The sequence below is a fragment of the Gymnodraco acuticeps genome, unplaced genomic scaffold (genome assembly GCF_902827175.1).
Source record: "Gymnodraco acuticeps unplaced genomic scaffold, fGymAcu1.1, whole genome shotgun sequence".
Taxonomy (NCBI): Eukaryota; Metazoa; Chordata; class Actinopteri; order Perciformes; family Bathydraconidae; genus Gymnodraco; species Gymnodraco acuticeps.
In genome coordinates, this window is record NW_022989747.1 from 305568 (window position 1) to 329777 (window position 24210).

The following is a 24210-nucleotide window of genomic DNA, read 5'->3' on the forward strand; positions in this document are numbered from 1 at the left end:
GAGTTTGCTAGCTTGAGGTCCTCCTCTAAAACATTATTACATGTTTATTTTGTAATAGTATTAAGAATACATGATAAATACATAATACATGTAGTAGAAATTGCTCAATTGTAATACCCTCGTTCTACTAGACTCAAACAACACATTCCTTATATATTTCAAAGACAAGAGAACAAAAGAAAAAACCTATAACCATTCAAGCAAGCTTTTAACATGTCTAGAAGAAAGATTGAGGTTATATTATTTTATGTTGTGGATACTTTAGCCTCCATCCATGTTTACAATTGTCCACACTATTTTACACTTGCATTTATGAATATAGTTTTGCTGTGTTTTACACTTTAGTATTTATGTTTATAGTTAGCTTTGATATTCGCTTAATTGATTAGAAATATTTTCTTTTCATGATCTGATATTTCCTCAAATGTTCTTATTATGGGGCAGTACTTACTGGTGCTTGAAATTCAAATATTTACTAAATATTCAATTCAGATAACATTTGTTTAAAACATTTGACAAACACATGTATATGAAAAAAAAAAAGATGTATTTATGTTCAATACAATGAATACAATACAATGCATATTTAGGTATTCAGGTAGCGCATCAAACCCTCTCTGATGTCAGTGCCCTCCTCCTCTGCACCTTGAGCCACTGCTACCCCAGGTGCTGCTGCTGCTGGTGCATTCCACCCATCATCATAGTCCTCTCCATGACTCTCGCAGAGGTTATGCAGAGCACAGCATGTCAGCACCATGGATTTCACAAGTTTCACATCACAGTCATTTCTTTTCATGAGGCAACGCCACCTTCCCTTCAGTCTACCAAATGCGTTTTCAACCACTACCCGTGCGCTGCTAATTTTCTTGTTGTATACCACATGTTCTGCTGTCAGCCGTCCAGTGTCTGGGAAGGGTTTTAAGAGCCAGCTTTGCAAGGGATAGTTTTGTGAGTTGTGTCGCATTGAAAATGATGCCACTGCAGTTTTACCCAGCGTCGCTCCGCCCAAAAAGCCGATCGCCCCGCCTACACTGCGTTGCTACCCCAGGTCCTAAACTGTAATGGGAATGCGCCACGGCCTCGGACGGCCAGCGAGGCAGCCCGAGGCCTGAGCGAGGACGCTTAGGGACGCTTAAACGGGGCTATCCCGCTGCAGTGGAAATGCGCCATAACAGGAGCCTCTGAACCAGAGTCCAGCCTGGAGACTAACAGGAGCCTCTGAACCAGAGTCCAGCCTGGAGACTAACAGGAGCATCCACTTCTCGCTGGCTCATCAGCCTGCTTCGGTCTAATCTCCCTTTTTCATTATCTGTGTTCTACTGTGATTTGGTTTAGGCCACTTTGTTTCGAGGGATCTCTCTGTTTGGCAACAAAAGGCATGTCTCTCCTCAGTCTGTTTCTGCGGAGTGTTGTAGTTCCAACAGTGTCAGGCCAAGCAGAATAAAAAAGCCCATTTCTGTCAGTCCGTCCCCAGGCACAGCTGTTTGGGGCTAGAGGTTCAGTCTTGGGGGCACCAAGGCGAACTCTCGCAGGATGTTTCGGGCCACGTCCACTTTGTACTGAGCGATCGTCAGCGCCCGCTTCACATCCTCAAAGGAGTAACCCTCTCCCATCAGCTTGGCAATTTTGGCGTCGACGTTCTCTGACTCCAAGCTGGGGGGTTTGCCTGGCGGAATGCATGGAGGGATCTTCCTGGGCAGGGGCTTGGGGGGCCTGGCAGGGGCCTGCAAACAGTCCAGCAGTACTTGGAGAGAGAGAGAGAGAGAGAGAGAGAAATCATGTCATTGGAAACACAGGCAGAAACCTGAGAGTGTTGTAAGTGGTAAAGGACAAGTTTATAGTTAGGTAGTAGAGGAGAGGACATCTCCAAAACCTTCTGAGTACAGACCTTTAATATTAAGTATTGTGCTGCATGGCTAGAAAGCAGATATTGAGCTTTTCACTTCACACATGAGTTTGATGTCCTGTTCCTCACAGTGCCGGGACATGGGAAAAACAGGGGACATTTTGGAAAATAAAAGTACTGAAACACAATGAACGAATTTTGAAGTAAAAGTTTGGACAAACTTTGCATGTCTCAACAAATCAGACTTCCTTCATGTATCGATGAGACTTTAAGAGAGCTTACTTTCTACCTTGAATTGCACAATTTCACTTTCAAAGAGTCATACTTCCAGAACTTTAATCCTTGACATCCAAGGTTTGAATTGATTTTGGAATATGGAAAAGAATAAGTTCGATTTTGCGAAAGTGAACTTATCAAGACGTGGGCATGTGCTTTTGAAGCTGTGTGTGTGCATTTCCTCATGTGGTCATGTGCTGAGGTAACTACCCTGAGTGCCGGGCAGATGGTCGTACTCCAGGAAGCCTCTGGAGCCTGTCACATAATCTGTGTGTCGTCTGAGGGGGGGCAGAGGAGCAGCACTGCTCAGCATGTCCAACACTGTGTCTACAACACACACCACACAGAGACACTCAGGTAAACACGCCTGTTTATAACTGGAAGTTTTGCTGTGTGAAAAATGTAGGATTAGCATAACACACGGACATGCGCCAGATTGTTATTTTACACATCTTAAATCCGAATGATCCGTCACGAGTTTTCCATCTCACCGGGGGTTAATAGCAGGTGATCATGTCCAGAGGAGGGCCCCCCCGGTTGTGCTACAGCAGAGGGAGCGGAGGTGGAGAAGTTGTAGAATGAGGATGTAGAGGATGGGAGGTCGGTGAAGCTATGTCGGGCTGGTGGAGGAGGGGGGGGGCTGGGATGGAGGGCGGCTGTTGAAGGGGTCTTCTAATGCTGAAACACAACAGCAAACACAGAGAGAAATAAAGTCTCTCAGAGAGGATGTGTTTCAGGTTCACAGAGACAAGAGAGTGCTGTGGGTGAACAACACCCAGAGGTGATGCTGACATCAAACATATGGCAATAATGAGTAAACAGGTAACTGTTTTATAAACTTAATTTTTCGGTTTGGTTACAGCATTACAGTAAGAATGTGCTGTATATCCATTCCAACTCCAATATGGCGAGGTTTCAGCTGAAGGGATGATCTGGCAGCGGAACAGATGGAAAAGTAGATTCCATCATTCCATGGAAAATGTAATTAAATGTGCACGGCCTAGGAGTTGACTACCTCAATATCAGTCAAAAATGCCATCACTTCATCATTGTATCTTATTAGACATTTATGTAAAATCGCATGATAAGCAAGTACATCTTTGTGTATTTACATGCTCTTTGAGGTCACAGTTACTTTTGACCCCAAAATCTAATCAGTTCATCTTTTACTGCCATGTTGGAAATAATTCCTTCAAGGCATTCCTGAGATATGACGTTCACCACGCAGAATCATTGGAGGAGCTCAATAGGTCATGTGTGACTCTGGGGATTGTTACGTAACAAGAGGGACATTTTACAGTTGGACAGGTGTAACAAAACACGGTCGACTGCTCAGACAGGACTGAGAAAGGGCACTTTGGCTGGGGGAGGGCAGTTGGGGTTGGCTACCTTGTGGGGGCAGCAGGATGTCATAGTCGGAGAGTGTCTTGTTGGTGTTTAAGGGACAGAGGGCACTATGGGCAACCCGTGAGACCCCCTGCCTGACCAACTCAGAGGGTCCACCTGAGGAAGAGAAGCAGAGAACATGCTTTAAGTTTCACATGGTGGTTATGCACTGGCACATACATACACTTTGTACAGATGAACTCTAAGCATTGTTTTCATCCTAGTGCAAAGCCTCTTGAAGATGCCAATGATCCCAGAGTAACAGAGTGGTGCAGTGATGATGTATTTTTGGAGGCCGACTCAGAAGTTAGCACCACAAGGGCACCCTCGACTATAAGCAATGGTACTTTTCAAAGTGATTTTGGAATATTGCAAGTGAAAAGAATCTCTGTGTCAAACACACGTTTATGATACTCATAAATTCTGTTTAGCAAAATAACCTCCACATATTAACACCGCTTTAAGGTTGTCGGCGTATAAATGCAATCGCCAGATGTAAAGAGCTAACAAGGCTATAAACAAACGAAATCACGGTCTCATGACAGCACGCCTCCACTGCTATGATATAAACAAGTCTCTCTTAGTCATCGCAACCACTGTTGCTAAAACACATCGAAGATTCAGACATTCCCCAGTGGGTAGAAATCTCTTCAGCGTGTGTTAACCACATATTATATTTCAGGCATCTAACCACAAACAAGTTAAAAAAATGGTTGACTTCCAGATAAGAGGACCGGAATTGCTAAAATGCGCACTTCCAGGTTTCAGGACTCATCCTACACCGCTCTTTGGGGCATCAGATAATAGATGTATTAGTTGTTAAACAGTGTATGCAGGACTCACCAGGATCAGGGGGCTGGAGCTTTTTCTCCTCGATACTGGGCTCTGAAGAGCTGCTCTCAAAGGGCCTGAAGAGAGGGGACAGCATCCTAGTTCACCTCAATACAACCATTATTACCATCACCATAGAAACGTTGATACAGAAAAATAGGGGGGGTACCTGCTGGGTACAGAGATGCAGATGGGGGCCTGGCTCAGACAGAGGTTGGATGAAGGGATCTGATAGTTGTCTTCCATTTTCTCCACCACAGGGCTACTGAACGCATTGGAGGGTCTGTAGAGATGACCCAGATTTATCACACAGCCTTTTCAATAGTGTCCCTCTTTTAGTTATTACATTCAAATGGCAATCACTGATGTCATCCCACAGGAGTAGTAGGATGGGGGATTTTACATAGACACAAGGTGACCAGTGCCCTGTCCAACACATTAGTGTAACATGTATTCTGTAGCCATCCAGACAGATCCACTGGCATCAGATGTGGTGACTGCAATTTAATTAATCAGTTTTGTTTAATTGTTCAATCTTAAAAGTCCTTCAGCCGTCACTCCTGCCAGTGTGCAAGTGTGCTAGTGACCAGCAGGAAACCATTTCTGATTACTGCAGCTGCCCTTTAATGTGTTCTCTGTATCTTTATTATTATATCAACTGTATATATTGTGATGTCTCAATTCTGTGTAGTGTTGTTTTATTGCAATAGTTGTACCTTTGTTTTAATTAGGGATGCACGATAATTATTAGGAATTATGACGTCATCCCGATAAACCTGATACCAGTATTAATAGCCCCGATAATATACAATATATTTTTTGGGTAAAAAAAAAGAAAAAAATACTGCGGTGTGGGTGGATTGGGATGAGGGGCGCTTGTTTTTCACTCGGCTCCTCCCGTTTTGCCAGTACTGTGGTATTAGTGGTTTAGGAAGAGGGGAGTTTTTCACAAATCCAGCGCTCCCTAACTCATGCCTGGCTGTGACGCAACTCAAGGCATATGCTCGAACCGGAGCTGCCTGGACGCTGCAATCATGTTGCGCACTATCCGTGCTGAGTGTGCTGACTTTTCGTACAATGTCCCACTGTCTGGCTTCCTGCATAAAGTCAAGTGCTCGGCGCAGTTGTGGCGAAATGTTTTCATTTAAACAGCTCCGTATATCCGTTAGCGCAGCTAGCTAGCACCAGATGCTAACAACAACAATGCACGTAAGGGCTCTCTCTCGCTCGCTCGGGCCACACATACACACACCCTCCCGGTCCTCCCAACAGCCAGTCGGTGCCTGCCGGTGAGCGTGGAAGTGTGGTCTGCCACAAGCGGGCGGCAGGAACGGGGCTGTCAGCATCAGCTTGTAGATGGTATTTTAAACTCGATGCGCTCTGAAACTACGGGGCGGCCGAGGAAAAAAAATACACATGCGTTAATCGCGTTAAAATAATTAGTGGCGTAAAACATTTTTTATTATCGGTTATCGGTATCGGTATCGGTCTTGAGAAGCAGGAAGTTATCGGTATCGGTTTCAAAAAACCAATATCGTGCATCCCTAATGTCTTATGCCTTCTCTTGCTGCCTCTTGGCCAAGTTGTCATGGTAAATGAGCTTGGCTCTGTGTGTGTGGAACGAGCCATTTTGTGTGCGTGCGCGCGCGAGCGAGAGAGTATGGAGGACGGAACATGACTTAAGTATAAATAAATAAATGTATGAAGAAATACAGGAATAAATAAATAAATACGTAAATAAATAAATAAATACAGGAATAAATAAATACAGGAATAAATAAATGACGAAATAAATACAGAAATAAATAAATGTTGAAATGAATACACAAATAAATAAATAAAAGAATAAATGCATAAATAAATGCATAAATAAATATGGAAATAAATACATCAATGTATAAATAAATAAATAAAAGTCGAAAATAAAACAGAACACACGTTATTATATATCTTTCATTTATTTCTACATTTACGCAACATACATTTATTTATTTATGTATTTATGTGTCCGTATGCTAATGAGGTGGGCGGTCCTAACCTCAGTCTGAAGCAAGATTGGTTACAGGAGTGTGTGATCATTTCTGGCAGAGGGCTCTACTACTAACGCCTGGATAACCGCGCTGATTCGAATGCAGGAGCTTTACTGTTTAGCCCTTATCTTTATACATCCATGGTTTATCCACAGTTGTAAGGTTTATTTATGGATATTGATTTAAGAGCCATTGGAGATCATTTACGATCATTAGCGGACCATTTAGAGAACGGAGAACCAAAAGATTATGTCCAGTTTCGTGTGGAACGATGTATAGAGGACTTGGCTCAGCTCGACATGATGTGACTTGCCACAAATCTATTGCTTCTGCCTGGCTCCAACAATTGGCGAATCCTGCTTCAGACTGAGGTTAGGACCGCCCACCTCATTAGCATACGGACACATAAAAACATAAATAAATAAATGTATGTCGCGTAAATGTAGAAATAAATGAAAGATATATAATAATAACGTGTGTTCTGTTTTATTTTCGACATTTATTTATTTATACATTGATGTATTTATTTCCATATTTATTTATGCATTTATTCTTTTATTTATTTATTTGTGTATCATTTCAACATTTATTTATTTCTGTATTTATTTCGTCATTTATTTATTCCTGTATTTATTTATTTATTTACGTATTTATTTATTTATTCCTGTATTTATGTACGTAATTTATTTATTCCTGTATTTCTTCATACATTTATTTATTTATACTTAAGTCATGTTCCGTCCTCCATAAGAGAGCGCACCGGTACCGGAGATCGTTGTTGTTAGCTTCCGGTGCTAGCGAGCTACGCTAACGGATATAAGGAGTTTTTTCAACAACAAGCTGGCGGAGAGTCCTCTCCTGTCAGACTGAGAGACTCAGTGAGCTAAAGGACTCTCTCAGTGTTAGAGAGTTAACTTTAGTCTAAGTTATCTCAGTGGGTCTCAAACGGTTTGGTCACCATTAATGTAAACAATTATTTCCGAGGCACACGTTTATATGATCATTATAGTTATACAAAAAATAGAGAATAAATTAAAAACAGGTATGAAATACTATATGACAGTAAAAAATGAATAAAGTTTAAAAGGGAGTGATTTGTAAAATATCCATAAAGAAAAAGTAAATCTGTTTACAGTTCTGTTTCAAATGGGTGTTGAGAGATGTATCCATAGATCTCTTCATTTTGCTCTCAAAGTGCACCAGATTGATGCTTTCAACTTCAATATTTAAAAATCTTCCCGGGGGAGCTTGCCCCCGGACCCCCCACACACCACCTATACAAATAGCACTTTACCCCTGCTTACATGCCGTGAGCTGATATCGAGCCTTCATTGTAACAGTCGCGGGCACACTGTGTATTTGCGTGGGGAGTGTTGCAGTAGAAAATTCCACGACCGGGACATTAATGGGAAACCCTGAATGTTTGAGCACCCTCTATGAAACGTCAAGCTACCCCACAGCACCCCCAAAAGAAATCTCTGTCGCCGCCACTGAGCCTGACTTGTGTTGGGGGGGGCCCGACTTTTTTTTTTTCTCCAAAGGGGGGGGCCTGACAGAAAAAGTTTGAGAACCACTGCCTTATGTGGTTAAATAAAGGTTAAAAAAAAAGTAAATGATCATAAGTAAAATTTACATTAGTTGCATTGTAAATTGTATTGTTAAAACCCTTTTTGGGTTTCTGTTTTCCATTTGTACACTATTTTACAATGAGAGTAAAATAAATAAATAGATTAAACCAGTTTACAATGCAAATTGGGTTCATATATATATATATATATATATATATATATATATATATATATATATATATATATATATATACATACCGTACCGTCAAATATTTGGACACACCTTCTCATTCAATGTTTTTGGTTTATTTTAATTGTGTTCTACTTTGTAGATTAATACTGAAGACATCAAAACTATGAAAGAACACATATGGAATTATCTAGTTAACAAAAAAGTGTTAAACAATCCAGAACATTATTTTTATTTTAGATTTTTCTTAGTAGCCCCCTTTTGCCTTGAGGACAGCTTTCCACACGTCTCTCAGTCAGCTTCATGAGGTCGTCACCTGGAATGGTGAGACTGTTGGTGATTTATTCAGAAATCAAGGTACACTTAACCAGCATGGCTACCACAACATTCTGCAGTAGCCAGCAACATATAAATCATATTCTGAATTCCATGTGTTCTTTCATAGATTTGATGTCTTCAGTATTAATCTACAAAGTAGAAAAACCATTGAATGAGAAGGTGTGTCCAAACTTTTGACTGGTACTGTACATACATGTATATATAGTAATACAAAGTGTTAGAGTGATCCTATCAATATAACTTGTGCTTGTAAAATGCATACTATTGTATGTAATTTGTATATGGGACGTGTGTCATACACCAACCTCACAATATTTAACAACACTACATAGTTTTCAGCAGAACCAGAGCTTCCCCTTTCAGCTGAAGCTTCATCAGAGGAGACAGCTCCATCCGTTGCCTCCATTTTAGCCCGATACAGAGAAATAGCTAATCTAATTCTGGCTGCAGTTTAAAGGCTATTAGAGGCTCTGCTCTGTTCTGCGTGTAGGGAGGGGCGGCCCTGCCCATAAGTTAATAAATGTCTCTGTTGATTGACAGCTGACACAGCTAATGGTGATAGCCCTCTCGTTTTCTACACACCTTTGTATAAAAGCCTTGTTTAAGACAAGACAAAGTCCAAGTCCCTCCAGACTGAACCACTGCCGCCCCTAAACAGCAGAGGCCAGTTTAAAAAGGGGGAGGGATTTTGTCTCCCTCATAATGTAGCGCATGCTAAATGCTTGCATAGTGTAGGATCAGTGTGTGTGTGTGTGTGTGTGTGTGTGTGTGATACTCACTTGTGGCTACTGGCTAGCTTGGTCTGAGTTGGTGATTGTCGTGAGGGCAGGATGTCATACTCATCGTTGAGCTGCACACCATTAGAGAAGGGCTGCACACAGAGGAGGGGAACATTTACAAAACTGAATGTCCACTGAATGTCTTGTGAATTAAAAATATATATATTTTGCTACAAACATCTTATGTTCCTCTGTGATTCTGGAGTAGGAGGAAGGTAGCGAATAGGATTCCGCAGCTCTGCAGTAAAACTCTTAACACTTCCTGAACCATTCAAGCTGCCCACTCATGAGGAAGTGTGGGTTTAGGGATGCAAAATATGTATTTACGTGCAAAACACTGGTTGTTGTTTTTGTTTTTACAATCAGCAGTCTATATTTTTCTGTTATCATCCACATAAAAGACAACAAAATTATTAAATATACTCAATAAATAACTAGTTTATATACTATGTCACGTAAAAGCAATGCTGCTGAAAAGAAGAGTTACACATCCCTGTGATTACCTTAGGGGTAATTTTTTTAGCTAGTGCTGGGGTGCTGGGTTACGAAGCGTCACGACCCTGTCCTGCAACCGTTTATAGCTAAATCATGGCTGATCTTGGGTATTAGATGCTACATGTCAACTTGCCAAGGTTAATAAAGTTTAGGTTTTTTGATTCGGGACAAACATTGCAGCAAACTTATTTTGAATACATTAAAGTATCAAGTCACCTCAAGTCAGAATGCTCTTCAAGTCCAAATCAAGTCCCGAGTCATTGGTGTTGAAGTTCAAGTCGAGTTGCAAGTGGTTTGTGATTTTGTCAAGTCGAGTCCAAAGTCATCAAATTTGTGACTCGAGTCTGACTCAAGTCCAAGTCATGTGACTCGAGTCCACACCTTTGGTCGCAGGTAATACACCAACTATGGATAAGTACATCCCCACTTCAAAACACCCAAACTACCCTTTAAGGATCTTATGGCGCGTTTCCACTGCAGGCCTCGCTCGGTTTGGTTAGGCCTTATTAGGCCCGGCTCACTTTAATGCTGCACTTCCATTACAGTTTAGGAACTGGGGTAGTTACTATAGTAACGCAGTGTAGGCGGAGCCATGACGTCATCTTCAATGAGCGCCCCAGAAAAACAACACAGCCGTTAGCTCTTAGCCCTCAGAGCTCACAGCTCCTCATATCTGTTCAGAAACTAGACACAAGTTAAACAAGTACAAACCACAGACTGCCTGTGTCATGGCGAATACAGTCACTGGTTTATTTATGTCTGTATAGGCCGTTGTTGTGAGTGTGGACGGTCGGAGCATATATAACATTAGCTTAGCCAAGCTCCATTTAGAAAACACGCATTTTAAAAAGGGTTTTTCGCCTAATTCATGGTTTTTACTAACCGGTATCAGTATGTTGTTACTTCGGCATCATTTTGAAACGTGTATTACAATTAAATCACGGTCAAATATGTTCATCTTGTTGTAGTTGTAGCGCCCTTGCCAGCAATTCTCTCTCTAGTTTAGCATACTCAGCCCGACTCAGCCTGGTTGTTCCTGGCCCTAGAACCACGATTTTATGGGGCCAGAAAAACTGTGAATTAGGACCCGCTAGCCGGTACTAGGCCAAGTGGAAACGCAACCAAAAACGGGCCCCGCACGGCTCGGCACGCTTAAAGCGAGCTACCCACTGCAGTGGAAACGCGCCATAAGTGGTCTTTACGCCCTACCTTGGAGCCCTCTGAGGGGCCAGCCCCCTCCATTCGCTGATGGAACCTCCCAAATCCAGCAGAGGGACAACTGAGTGGTCTTCCGTTCGGGTGAGAGGGGCCATTGTGCCGGAGCTGGGGCAGGGGCTTTGATCCTATAGGACCCCGTGTCTCAGGGGGGGGCTGTGAGTCTGACAACATGCCGGTGGAAGATGACGAGGGAGAAGAACTTGGAACCCAGGAATGGCGCGACTCTGGGGGATTGGGAGGTGGACGCTCAGGGGGAGGGGGTGGAGGTGGTTCCCTCTGGGGAGGAGGTGGTGCTGGGAGGGGCTTGTCCTGCTTCCTGGACATGCCTGGTGAAGACTGGAGAGTTGAGGAGATGTGCTGTGTTTTAATTTAATGACAGAAGACAATCCAAGACAGAGCCTCATTTGTACATCACACACCTCTCTTTGTGTTCCATTGTTTGTACTGTGTGTATTGCAGGAAGGCTAGTGAGCACACTGTGGAAGCTACACGTAAAGCAGATCTATATAAAACACATCTATGCAAAGATAGCCCAGTGTTCCCATTCAGTGTGGTCTCAAATCTTCATGGCATTTTAGAGCTGTCAAATCAAAAGTGATCTTTGGCCTCACCCTGCTGTTAACCCTGCCTTTAAAAAGGTCTCATGTATCTACTGTATCCTTGTACTTTCTCTAACTAACTGATTCCTGTGTTTACACCTTATTTAGTGCTTTCTTAAACCATACCTTAAAATAACCTTTGCTTTTATATAAAATTACTATCATCAATCAGTGACCTTGGGGGAGCCGGTGGGGCTGGCCGATGGAGAGCGGATGGCGTCCTTCTGGATGAGGTCGAGTCGTGGCGGGACGGGGGGGAGGCCGAGGTGCTGCACGCAGTGGGGGTCTCCCCCGTGGACCTTTCTGTGTTGGCTGAGAGGGGAAGAGCTGGGAGACACCATGGGGGAGTTCTGCCGCTCTGCACAGTGCTGACAGGAGAGAAAATAACCTCTTCAAATGCTTCAGGCCATCAAAGAGCTTTCCCTTTATACACTTTGATCAGGGACAGAGAGACAGAGACTGACCATAATGCACTATGGATCAAATACTTTAAAAGGCCCCTAAATTCAAGAGATCTTCGGATGTGTGAAAGCAAGTGGGATGAGTGTTTAGCTCACATTTCATTGCTATTAATTACAATCACATGTATCCAGAATAACATAAGAAAGTGTAAAAGGTTAGAATAAAATAAAAAAGCATGGTTATTCCGCCTATATTGGGCTCTTTTAGAATGTGTTGTTAATCACGTGATTGCTTGAGGGTTCCCTTTTAAAGGTTACCCTGACACAGCTCAGGAGAGCATTCCTTCTCAGAGTTTGATAAATATTGTTCAGCCGGACCATCAACAGAGCCACTAGCTGCTGAGATCACTAGTCTTTACCTTTCGGATGTTGGCCAGTCCATTCATGACCAGGCAGTCCTCTCGGTCCTCATCCTCATCCAGCTCCAGCAGGGGGCAGCTGAGCTGGTCCAGGAAGAAGCACTTGGTGCCCTCATTTCGGGGGTCAAAGGGATCAACAATGATGGGCTCAGTGCCTTTGATCTCACAACGACAGAACGGACAGCCCTGACCATCTGATTCCTGGAACAGATAAGGGAAAGAGTTAGTATTGAACCGAATATTTTATGCGATTTAATTACTGCGAATGCTGTGCTACCCTATTCCACTATAGTTCTTCGAATCTGTATTAGTGGAATGCTTTCCACTATAGTACTTCAAATCTTTATTCTTCCTCTGATTATTTTAGCCAATATTTTGGCTCTCCATAACTTCAGAATACTTTCAGCTACAGAAACCATTCAAATATTAAACTATTCAGTCTTTTCAGCAATCGATGGGAAACTTTGAACTTTTTCAAAATATTTCATACTTTTTGAAATATTCAGCTTTTTAAACTCTTTTTTTAACATGGAAGTCAATGGGAGATGCCTTCAAATCCACTTTTCCTACACCTTGCGCCAAATGCTACTCCTTCCACATACTTTCAGCTTGAGACTTCATTCCAACTTTCAAATGACCTAGGAAAACCTCTCCTAGGTTGGAAAATAAAAACAAATTAAGAAAAAAATATTAAACAAAATGCCTCTTGAGGGCATGAAGAGACAAAAAGTCCACCTCGCTCCCAATTAATTCCCATGTTAAAAACATCCGGATCTTTCTTCAGAGCAGAGAGAAGTACACTTTAGACAAACTGCTCCCATCTCCACATTTTACACACAAAACCCAAAAAAAACATATTTCAGTTCATTGGGGTTCCCTGATGCTCACGGTCTGGTCATTTTTTGATAGGAGCCATAGTTTTTGAACAGATGGCAAAATTGTCAGATATAATCCCCAATGCATTCTGGGTTAGAGAGAGAGGGCGATCAAGAGAAGAGAGAGAGGGCGATGAAGAGGAGAGAGAGAGGGCGATCAAGAGGAGAGAAAGGGTGATAGATAATTCACCATCAAGTTAGTTTACAGTTTACAGCATTCGCACACATTTTCTGCAGGAAATACATTTTCTAGTTTTCCTCTAATGATCTGATGAGCGTGGCTCATCTTTCTGTTGGGTTTGAGAACATGAAGAATCACTTAGGCCGTCAACAGGAAGGCTGTTCCAATACACAGCTGGGACACACATGGGAAGGCTATGTGCTGCACTATTGCCCTATGTCTTACTCTCATGTCCCCGACTCATGAAAGGACTCGGGTTGGTTGACAGCACACATGTTTGTGCATATATTCGTCAGGGAAAACTGTTCTGTGACTTTCATTGGCTACATGTACATATTCCACATGGCAGCCTCTGTCATAAAGGGTTCATAAATAAGAGGTTAAAAGGGTCTACAGTCAAAGGCAGACAGTTTATTAGAGAACAAAGCTGAGTTTGTGGTGGCCATATGGTTGGGACTTGGTGGGGGCAGCACCAAAAGCATGTTTGAAACTGAATCATAATGGGTAGGAGGTAGGGGTGTAACGGTACACGTACCCGTACCGAAATTATTCGGTACGGGCCCTTCGGTTCGGTACAGGTGTGTACCGAAGTGTACCGAACGAATATAACGTTAAACGTAAACAATTGAGAACGTGAACAACTTTTTGGAAGTAATCTCAGGTGCTGCGTCGCAGCATTCAGAGTAATTTGGTCACATTGGGTTCAACGCGTCATAGAGCGAGCAAGTCATTTCATTGGATGAGAGGCATACTATGAGAGCTGGTCAGAGGGATGCGTTCAAATGTAGTCAGTAATTTGAGGAACTGTCGAAAATTAATGGCGAACGCAGATAAAGTTGAGCTCCTAAATCCTCCAGCATCATTGAAGTCTCCGGTTTGGGAACATTTTGGTTTCGCAGTTACGTACAAGGATGAAGGACAAAGACAGGTGGACCGAACCAAAGCTGTTTGTCGGCATTGTTCAACTAAAATTGGTTACGCGGCTGGCAATACATCAAACTTGCACACTCTTGAAAAGGCATCACCCGAACGTGAATATCACCGGTACCAAAAGACTGAAGTGCAAACCCAACTCCCACTAGCATGTAAGCCTCCACCACTCGCAGAGAGTTCAGACCGAGCCAAAGCTATTACAAACACCAAATAGCCTTATGTTGCCATGTTAGCAAAGCGCTACCTGGCTGTGTCTGCTACCTCTGTCCCTAGCGAGAGGGTGTTCTCCACAGCAGGAGACATTGTTAGTGCCAGCAGATCTGCCCTTTCGGCAAGCAATGTGGACAAGTTAATCTTTCTTTAAAAAAACATGAAAATACAATGACAAGCAAGTCATAATGTCAAGCTGGCTGCTTAGGAACTAGTACAGTACAGTTCAAATACAGATTATTTCAGTTCATCGAAAAGCTGCACCTTAATGTTTATTTTATTATATTTTGTATTTATTTGAGTGAATATTCACAGTTTAATAATAATTAAAAACCCAAAACTAATAGTTTATGTTTTGTGAGTACTAGTAGCCTACAGTAAAGTTCAAATACAGATTATTTCAGTTCATTGAAATGCTGCACCTTAATGTTTATTTTATTATATTTTGTATTTATTTGAGTGAATACATTATTCACAGTTTAATAATAATAAAAATATATATATGTATATATGTTTTGTTTTGTGAAAAAAAATTCTGCTGTACCGAAAACGTACCGAACCGAACCGTGACCAAAAAACCGAGGTACGTACCGAACCGAAATGTTTGTGAACCGTTACACCCCTAGTAGGAGGAGAGTGAAAAGGAGGGGAACCATGATGAGGAAAAGGGTGAGATAAGAAACAATACAATACATTGATATTTTGAAGTGTTCACTACATTAACACATCCAGTAGACAGAGTGTGAGCCACATTAAATAAAATTGAATTAATAATAAAGCGTTATTTTTTAGCTCTGGATTGCGGGACTGAGGAGTCAGCGTCTGAGCCCAGCTGACTCATACAGAGAGAGGAAAGATATGGAACCGAAACCGAGACAAGACCTTACCGGGTTCCCTCTCTCTCTGACTCACAGTTTCACTAATGTGGAGGAAAATACTTCACTGCTGAAGCACACATATATTCACACATACGTCACTCAGTCACTAGCTGAGATTGTGGAGGAAGGCAGGGTCATGTTGAGTTGTCATAACAGGAAGTATGACAAACACACACTGTTATTTTGGGTGCTGCCAGGCCCACGCTCCACATAGCCCAGGACGGGCTCTGGAAACACAGCGCTTTAAACTTACAGCTGTGTGCAAAGTAAAGTCACCCAAAGCTGTCCAACACTGCAGCAGGAATATTTCAGAGACGTGGTCAGATCACCACTGGCTACGCTCCAAAAGCTGCTCAAACACTTACATCAGGGTCCAGTTGTTTATGTCAGGGACAATTGAACTTAAATTGAGTGGACCATAGATCCCAATGTAACAAACACTTTTATCTCCGTAAAAATGTATTCATTATTTGTTGTGATAACTGTGGACAAAAAATTATCCAGGGGAACTAGCCCAAAAAACGTCTACGGACATAGCAGTAATGTCTTATTAGGTCATTACAAACAGGCACACTTCTGATGCACAACAACCATCCACAGCAGTGTGCTCAGTGTAGACATGACACAGAGACAGAGCTGATGATGTGCAGATTCTGGCATTAACCCACAATGGCCCTTGTATGTGAGATGGCAGCAGCACTCGACCAACGAAACTTGTGCCCCATGTTCAAAGATTTGATTTTGAAAAGAGTTTATGCAATAAGGTTGATCACGATACCTGCCAAGCTGTAAGACAGGAAGTACACATGAGGTGACCGCAGGGTTCGATCTTGATGTCTTTGTCGTTCTCAGCGCAGATCTTACACAACTGGAAGGTGGAGCCCATTTCACAGTACAGCTCATACTGCTCCTGTTTGGACAGAGCAAACTCCGGTTATTCATTCAATTATTCATTTATCAAAACAAAGAAGAGTACAGACACAAATGTAGTATACAGCCACTACATGCGTCCATAAACCGTATGTTCATATTGCATTATAGATGCTTTCCGGAACAGAACCCTGATTTGTTTTACATTATGAAATATTTGGTCAAGTTCAGTCAGTTATCATTGAACATTTTCCACACTTAGATGTCATCAGGTAGTCTGCATCTTCATGATGTATGCTAGCTTTCTATGGATAAGAAATTCCATGACTAGTAGGAACCATGAACATTACTCCGTTTATCCAGAGGAAACATGTTTTCACACGCACGCACACAAACAAACAAGCACATTAAACCCACTTGTGTCACTTTGATGTGATCATGAGGCGTTGGCTCACATAAACCAGTAAGGTCAGGATTGTAACTGCGACCATCAGGGAACAAGTAGCTGCGAATGAGAAGAAACGTTCAAACAAGCTAAGGTTACAAACAAACAGATATTGTCTCTAAACATTTGGATCAAAGACATGTTTTGGGAAATTACAGAAAGTAAGGTAGATAAATCCAGAGCACAACAGAGGAAGCTAAAAGACAATATCACTAGGTTTAATTCAACTGTAGCCCAAAGTGTGACAACGTCTGGGATAAATGTGCCCACATTTTGAAATAGAAAAGGCTCTATCCTCATATCAAACCTGTTGGAAAGTGTTTCACTGATGTCACATTTATGTCACATGTGATGTTGGCCAGATGATCTGCCCTGACATTTCACCAATGTTTAGTTTCTTTACATTTCTTCTTGTGCAAAGAACAGGAATGCAACACAGTGTTTGTTTTGTTTTCTCTAGTGCTTTCATGTCTAGCATGAATGGACTAACTACACCAGCATTTCTAATGCAACCCTGTGCAAATTCCATTCTTGTAAATGATGAAGAAAGAATACTTCAAATGAGTGATAGTAGAACTACAAGCAGAAATAGGAGCACTTGTTTTCATTGTTTTACTTGAAATGTGTTACAGAATATATATATGTATACATACATTAAAATACAATATAGCCAAAAGCAATCATTACAGAGCTGAGCAGTAACTCTTTTCTAATTCAAACCACAATGATTGAAATGTAACAGAGGTACTGACGGGAAGTGAACTTCCCCCAGAGTCTCACTGGGTCTCCATGGTTGATCAAAAACAGATGTCATTAAAATAGCCCCCCCTTCACTCTTTCTCCATCCTCCCCCCACTCCCCGGTTACAGAGGACTGCTTAAACAGCCTCAACCAGCTGCTACTACGGTGATCCAAATGATCACACTAAAGGGAGGGAAGCCTGTCAGATTACCAGGTGTGACAGGAACAGCCATTTCATAGAGGAACTTGATTTCACTTAAGAACCTTCAAGAGGCACTATGAGAGTGAAACATTTAGGAAATCAGATGAGACTGATGGAGACGCAGGTGATCGTTGCTCATACACAGCGGAGAGCTAAAGAGGGAGAGAGTGTGTGTGATAGGTGGCATACAAGCACTCCCTGTAGCCATCGATAAGAGCCTGGAACAGCGGCTTGTTGTGGGGGATGGTCTGCAGTATGTTGCCATCATTGGTCACGTAGCCGATGGCCCACTGACCCAGCCGAGTGCAGCTCAGTCTGAAGATGTAACTGTTAGAGAGGACCCAAGGTTGGTCAGACACAAGCTGGAAACTAAAACAACAAAACCCAACAGATCTCAGAATACCGAGTTCCCAGTGAAATCAGCTTATAATAAAAACAATCTATGTTTTTAAAGAAATGTAAACACTATAACATCCTTATCAAACATCGACTAGGCCTAAGTTAACTAATTGTTAGTGTGTGTGTGTGTGTGTGTGTGTGTGTGTGTGTGTGTGTGTGTGTGTGTGTGTGTGTGTGTGTGTGTCAGCCCTCCTCCACACATTACTTGCTCAGCTCTACATGTCGCCACACTAAACACAAGGCATGCAGAGCTCAGCTCCAGGCTATAGAATCAGACAAAGACAAGGCAAAGTATTATTAAGAACTGTTTTATAAAAATATATATCTCTCAAGCTACAGTATTCTCAAGCTATTCTCAAGCTATTGACAACACCAAACACAAGGTGGTGAAGTGTTTTTGAAATGATAAAGTAGTAATAAGTAGCTTTGGGAACGTTTGTGAGATGAAGGCTCAGAGGTGTGACAGCCAAGCAGGACCCGTTTATGACTAGTATAATCCCATGTGCAACTTGGGCAAATTCATAAACAGTATTTATTTCTGGCTGATTTCTGATGCCTTTGAGTCTGAGCTTTATGGCTATTTGCATCATCAACCAATGCTATAAAAGTGTCATGAGCACATGTGCAAACAGAGAATATCAATATAAGTATATCAATGAAAATGTGATCCTGAAGGTCCTGACCTGGTTGAGCAGCAGAACTGTGCTCAGTACCACAGGAAAGCTGCAGGGGCTTAGGTAAATCAAGAGAAACAAAGCCAGACTTCTTAGATCCTCGAAGAGGCAGCAGAAGGTGATTTTAGTCAAAGGCTTTGAAAAAACATTTTCTAAATCAGCCAACTTTTTTTAATGGACACAGCATTTTATTATTTGCCCAAGAGTTATTTTTGTGTAAATTCAATATTTCTATAATGATATTATAGGAAACAGTTTATGTCACATTTTCAGAATTTAATTCAAAAGCAAATCAAATCTGATCAAACCACAACAAAAAACAAACTTATGAAAAAAATGTGTTTGTTTGTTTTTTTTACAAATATTACTGTGTCGAGCTAAGACACTTAAAAAGATAAATCATTTTAAAGCAAATACAGTCTATTTAGATATTATTTGTGTCTATTGTTTCCTCAATATTTGTTTACAGTATGTATGTTATCTTTTTTAAGTGATAGTGGGTAAGAAAAGGAAGGGAGGTTTCAAATTAATGATGTCCCCTGTAACATATTTGCAGATATATTGCAGAGGCATGGACCCTCAGACCTGAAAATTGGTTCAATTGCTGGTGGATATGTTGGTGGCTTACATCAGAGGCTGGGGCGGGATTTAGACAAAGAACTGCAGTTAATGATAAGTACAATGATAACTAGAGAAAGGTTCTGGAAGAGTAATTTGCTCGCAATTTGATCTGGCTGTCTAAGTAATTAGAACGACATGAGCACAACTCTAGCCATAGTTGTTATGAGGGATATCTGTGAGGCCTGAGAAAAACAGCATTGTACACAGTGACATCATGCCGGGCTCCTCCTGGGCTCTAGTCCAGTGATTCTCAAATGGGGGTACGCGGACCCCTGGGGGTACGTTGGGGTACTGCAGGGGGTACGTGGACCCCTAGGGGTACTTTGGTGGTACTGCAGGGGGTACGTGAGATTTAACAACAACAAAAAAAGGTTAATTAAAAAAATAATCTTAGTAAACATTTTTAAATAGAAAACACAATTTTATATAAAACATTCCTAGACCCACCAAGGGGGTCCTCATATAAACATGTCAAATGTGTGTATTGTATTTTATAGTTTTTCACAATAACATATTACTTAAATTGAAAAACTCCTTGGAAAAATCTGTTTTATAAAAGTGTTATGTTATTTTTTTTCATGCATAAAATGAAAATATCCTTAGTTTGTTGTAATGCATACCACGAAGGAGTTAATACATCACACACTGAGGGAACATCACTATAATGTAATTATTTATATAGGCTTTTTCGATCAAATATGTTCGGGATCGGTCAGGGGGTACTTAGCTGAGAAAATGTTTCAAAGGGGGTACATTACTGAAAAAAGTTTGAGAAGCACTGCTCTAGAGCAGTGATTCTCAAATGGGGGTACGTGGACCCCTAGGGGTACGTTGGGGTACTGCAGGGGGTACGTGAGATACAAAATAAAAAAAGTTAATTAAAAAAATAGCATGCATGATTACAAAAATTATCTTAGTACAACAAGTTATATAGAAAACACAATTGTATATAAAAATATTCCTAGAACCACCAAGAGGGTCCTCATATAAACATTACAATGTGTGTATTGTATTTTATAGTTTTTCATAATATATAATTTCGATTCACTTCAATTGAAAAACTCCTTGGAAAAATCTGTTTTAAAAAAATGCATAAAGGAGAAAATATCCTTAGTTTGTTGTAATTCATGCATTAAGGAGTTAATAGATCACACACTGATGGAACATCACTATATTGTAATGATTTATATAGGCTTTTTCTATCAAAAATGTTGGGGGTCGGTCAGGGGGTACTTGGCTGAGAAGATGTTTCAAAGGGGTACAGGGGTAAAGGGGGTACATTACTGAAAAAGGTTTGAGAAGCACTGCTCTAGTCAGTGGAAAAGCAAACAGGTTCTTAGAGGGCCGAACAAGTTAAACCAACTCTGATCCAACACGAGCCTCAGCAATGACCTTAAACAGAGCTCATTTTAGTTGAAAAGGGGTATATTTGAAGTTCAGTGTGATGGACATTTGCGTTCTCACATAAATCCCCTTTGGATCATGTCAAGGTAATTAAGGGTTACATTGCATGTGTAAAAATGTCTGTCCATTAGGTCAATCTTATATTCATTCGCCAGTGAAAAAAAAAAAAACTCAATGGCTAATGTGTCAGCAAACCAAAGTTCCAGTGACTTCAGGACTAAGACGGCCTAACATATCAGGTATATTAATACCAGTCGATTAAAATATTTAAATCGCGATTAATCGCATGATTGTCCATAGTTAATCGCGATTAATCGCAAATTAATCGCACATTTTTTATCTGTTCTAAATGTACCTTAGAGGAATATTTTTCAAGTTTTTAATACTCTTATCAACATATGAGTGGACAAATATGCTTTATGCTAATGTTTATTATCATTTGAACAATGACAAATATTCTCATGAATATTAAACACAACAACCTCTGAACATTACAAATATTCGCCTCAATTCAACCTGGAACCTCTCTCATACAATAATACAGTGTGTGTGTGTGTGTGTGTGTGTGTGTGTGTGTGTGTGTGTGTGTGTGTGTGTGTGTGTGTGTGTGTGTGTGTGTGTGTGTGTGACGCTGCAATCATGTTGCGCACACTATCCGTGCTGAGTGTGCTGACTTTTCGTACAATGTCCCACTGTCTGGCTTCCTGCATAAAGTCAAGTGCTCGGCACAATTGTGGCGAAATGTCGCTCCTCTGTTTTCATTTAAACAGCTCCTTATATCCGTTAGCGCAGCTAGCTAGCACCAGATGCTAACAACAACAATACACATAAGGTCTCTCTCTCGCTCGCTCGGGCCACACATACACACACCCTCCCGGTCCTCCAGATGGCCAGTCGGTGCCTGCCGGTGAGCGTGGAAGTGTGGTCTGCCACAAGCGGGCGGCAAGAGCGGGGCTGTCAGCATCAGCTTGTAGATGGTATTTTAAACTCGATGCGCTCTGAAACTACGGGGCGGCCGAGGACAAAAAATACACATGCGTTAATCGCGTTAAAATAATTAGTGGCGTTAAAAAAATGTATTAACGCGTTAACTTAACAGCCCTAATTAATACTCAATCGGGGTAAAGCATAGAGTGTCCATTGTTTTATATCACCTGCATACCGACATATAGTTATGAAAAAACTCTATTCTAAATTAAGTTGTTATACCATCATTCAAATAATGACTTTGGCTGAGTTTGCATATCGTCTTTTCAGAGTGCCAGCGTTTTCTTTTAATTTCTTTTAAATTCCCAATGAGGACAGAGCATGCAGCCTAGAGAGAAGCGTCATTTCTCAGAGCGCTTATGGCGCTTTTCCACTGCAGGGCCTCGCTCGGCTTAGTATGGCTAGGCCTCGCTAGGCCTTGTTAGGCCAGGCTCACTTTATGCTGTGTTTCCATTACAGTTTAGTAGCTGGGGCAGTAACTATAGTAACGCAGTGTAGGCGGAGCCGTGACGTCATCTTCAATGCGAAACACAAAACCAACATCAGCCGTTAGCTGTTAGCACTCAGAGCTCACAGCTCCTCATATCTGTTCAGAAACTAGACAAAAGTTAAACAAGTACAAACTACAGACTGCCTGTGTCATGGCGAATACAGTCGCTGCTTTATTTATGTCTGTAGGCCGTTGTTGTGAGTGTGGACGGTCGGAGCATATACAACGTTAGCTTAGCCAATCTCCATTCAGAAAACACGCATTTTAAAAAGGTGTTTCGCCTGCCGTCTGTCTGCAGACTTGTCAAAGAATTAATTCATGGTTTTACTAACCGGTATCAGTATGTTGTTACTTCGGCATCATTTTGAAACGTGTATTACAATTACATCATGGTCAAATATGTTCATTTTGTTGTAGTTGCCAGCGATTCTCTCGCTAGTTTAGCATACTCAGCCCGGTTTTGGCCCGGAAAGAACCTCGATTTTGGAGAGCCAGAAAACTGTGAAAAAGTACCCGCTAGCCGGAACTACGCCGAGTGGAAACGCAACCAAAAACGGGCCGGGCACGCTTAAACCGCGCTGTAGTGGAAATGCGCCATAATTAGACTGCTCAGCATGCAGCCACTCGGAAGGCTTCAAGCTGAATACCTCTGAACTTTACAGAGATGGATTTTTTGATGAAGCGAAATGCTTGCGCTTTTCTGCCAGAAAAAAAACAAAACATTTAAAATACTGTACACACACAGTCACCATACCTGCCAGGCTTGTTGGTGTACTTGTGCAGTCTGGCTTTAACTTCATCATAGGTAAGGAAAGCCATGTAGCCGGGGTGCGTCACTGCCAGGAAGTTCCAGTTTCTCAGAATTGATCCCCATGGCTGAAAAACACAATCCAAATGTTGATTTACCTAAAATAATAATATCAACTGTACATTTATTATCCATGCTTAAAGCACAAGTCATTACCAGTCGTGGAAATGGGCCTGTATAAGAGATACATATTAATTTTATAGTATGTTGACACTGAAACTGAATTATTTGGCTGCCGTCAAATGATTACAAATATTAACTGAATAAGAGAGGATTCAGAGTCTGAGGTTCATTATATCTAACAAGATAAGCATTTAGGGAGCAGCTTGGACACTACTGTATAGCCAGTAGTGTTTGGATCAATTTAACTAGTTTAGGTTTCCTGCAGAACAAATTAAACAGAGGTCAAAAAGAGAACTAGATAACATTAAAGTATGTTTACTTGACTGCTTAGCAGGAAAGACTAAATAGAACTCTAACAGCCCGTCCACACGGCGGCGTGCGTTGAAGCTTCAACGCTTCTGCCCATTCACTTTGAATGGGGTGACGTCACACTTTGCCGAACTGCATTGTGGGAGCGTTGCTTCACTTTGCTCGCGTTGCTCGCTGCAAAAGTTGAGCAATGTTCAACTTTTGAAGCTTCGGCGGAAGCGTCAGCCAATCAAATCATATGCCAGTACAAGCTCTAGCCAATCAAACCGCTGCTTGTGTGTCCGGGGCGGGAGATTAATGTGATTGGTTGTTGGTCGAGTTTCAGACACGCCCGCCGGCAAGCGTCAACGCACGCCGCTGTGTGGACGCTGCGTAAGAGAACTCGACATCTGACTACAATCTGCACAGCCAAGCAAAAACAACCAAGCCTCTGCATTTCCTCACCTGCCAGCTCGAATGTTTTTTTTCTGAATGACAATAACTAAGTTGTCTGAATCCAAAGATTCTGCATTAATATGTAGATATTAAAAAAAGAATATTGCCATTGACAGATAAGCTGTTCACATCACATGCCTTACTTAAGAGCATAAAGCTGTGGGTCATTGTGTTGGGAGGACTTCAGGGAAAGTGGGCCAGTTGACCCAAAGGTAGCCAACACTTTCTCCACCATCCTGCCTGTTAGC

At 41.6% G+C, this 24210-nt stretch overlaps 1 protein-coding gene across 1 annotated transcript in view; it reads right to left on the reverse strand.

Annotated features, from left to right (window-relative positions):
* Nucleotides 1-422: 422 nt before the first annotated feature.
* Nucleotides 423-24210, reverse strand: part of cblb (Cbl proto-oncogene B, E3 ubiquitin protein ligase) — a 59141-nt gene continuing 35353 nt past the window's right edge. Inside the window, 15 exon segments of the mRNA XM_034213293.1 lie at nucleotides 423-1744; nucleotides 2333-2449; nucleotides 2614-2758; nucleotides 2760-2800; nucleotides 3512-3625; nucleotides 4352-4416; nucleotides 4509-4622; nucleotides 9246-9337; nucleotides 10950-11294; nucleotides 11734-11925; nucleotides 12378-12578; nucleotides 16233-16364; nucleotides 16742-16829; nucleotides 17902-18039; nucleotides 23042-23163. Of these exon segments, the coding sequence (XP_034069184.1) occupies nucleotides 1491-1744; nucleotides 2333-2449; nucleotides 2614-2758; nucleotides 2760-2800; nucleotides 3512-3625; nucleotides 4352-4416; nucleotides 4509-4622; nucleotides 9246-9337; nucleotides 10950-11294; nucleotides 11734-11925; nucleotides 12378-12578; nucleotides 16233-16364; nucleotides 16742-16829; nucleotides 17902-18039; nucleotides 23042-23163 (2160 nt within the window). The 3' untranslated portion in view covers nucleotides 423-1490.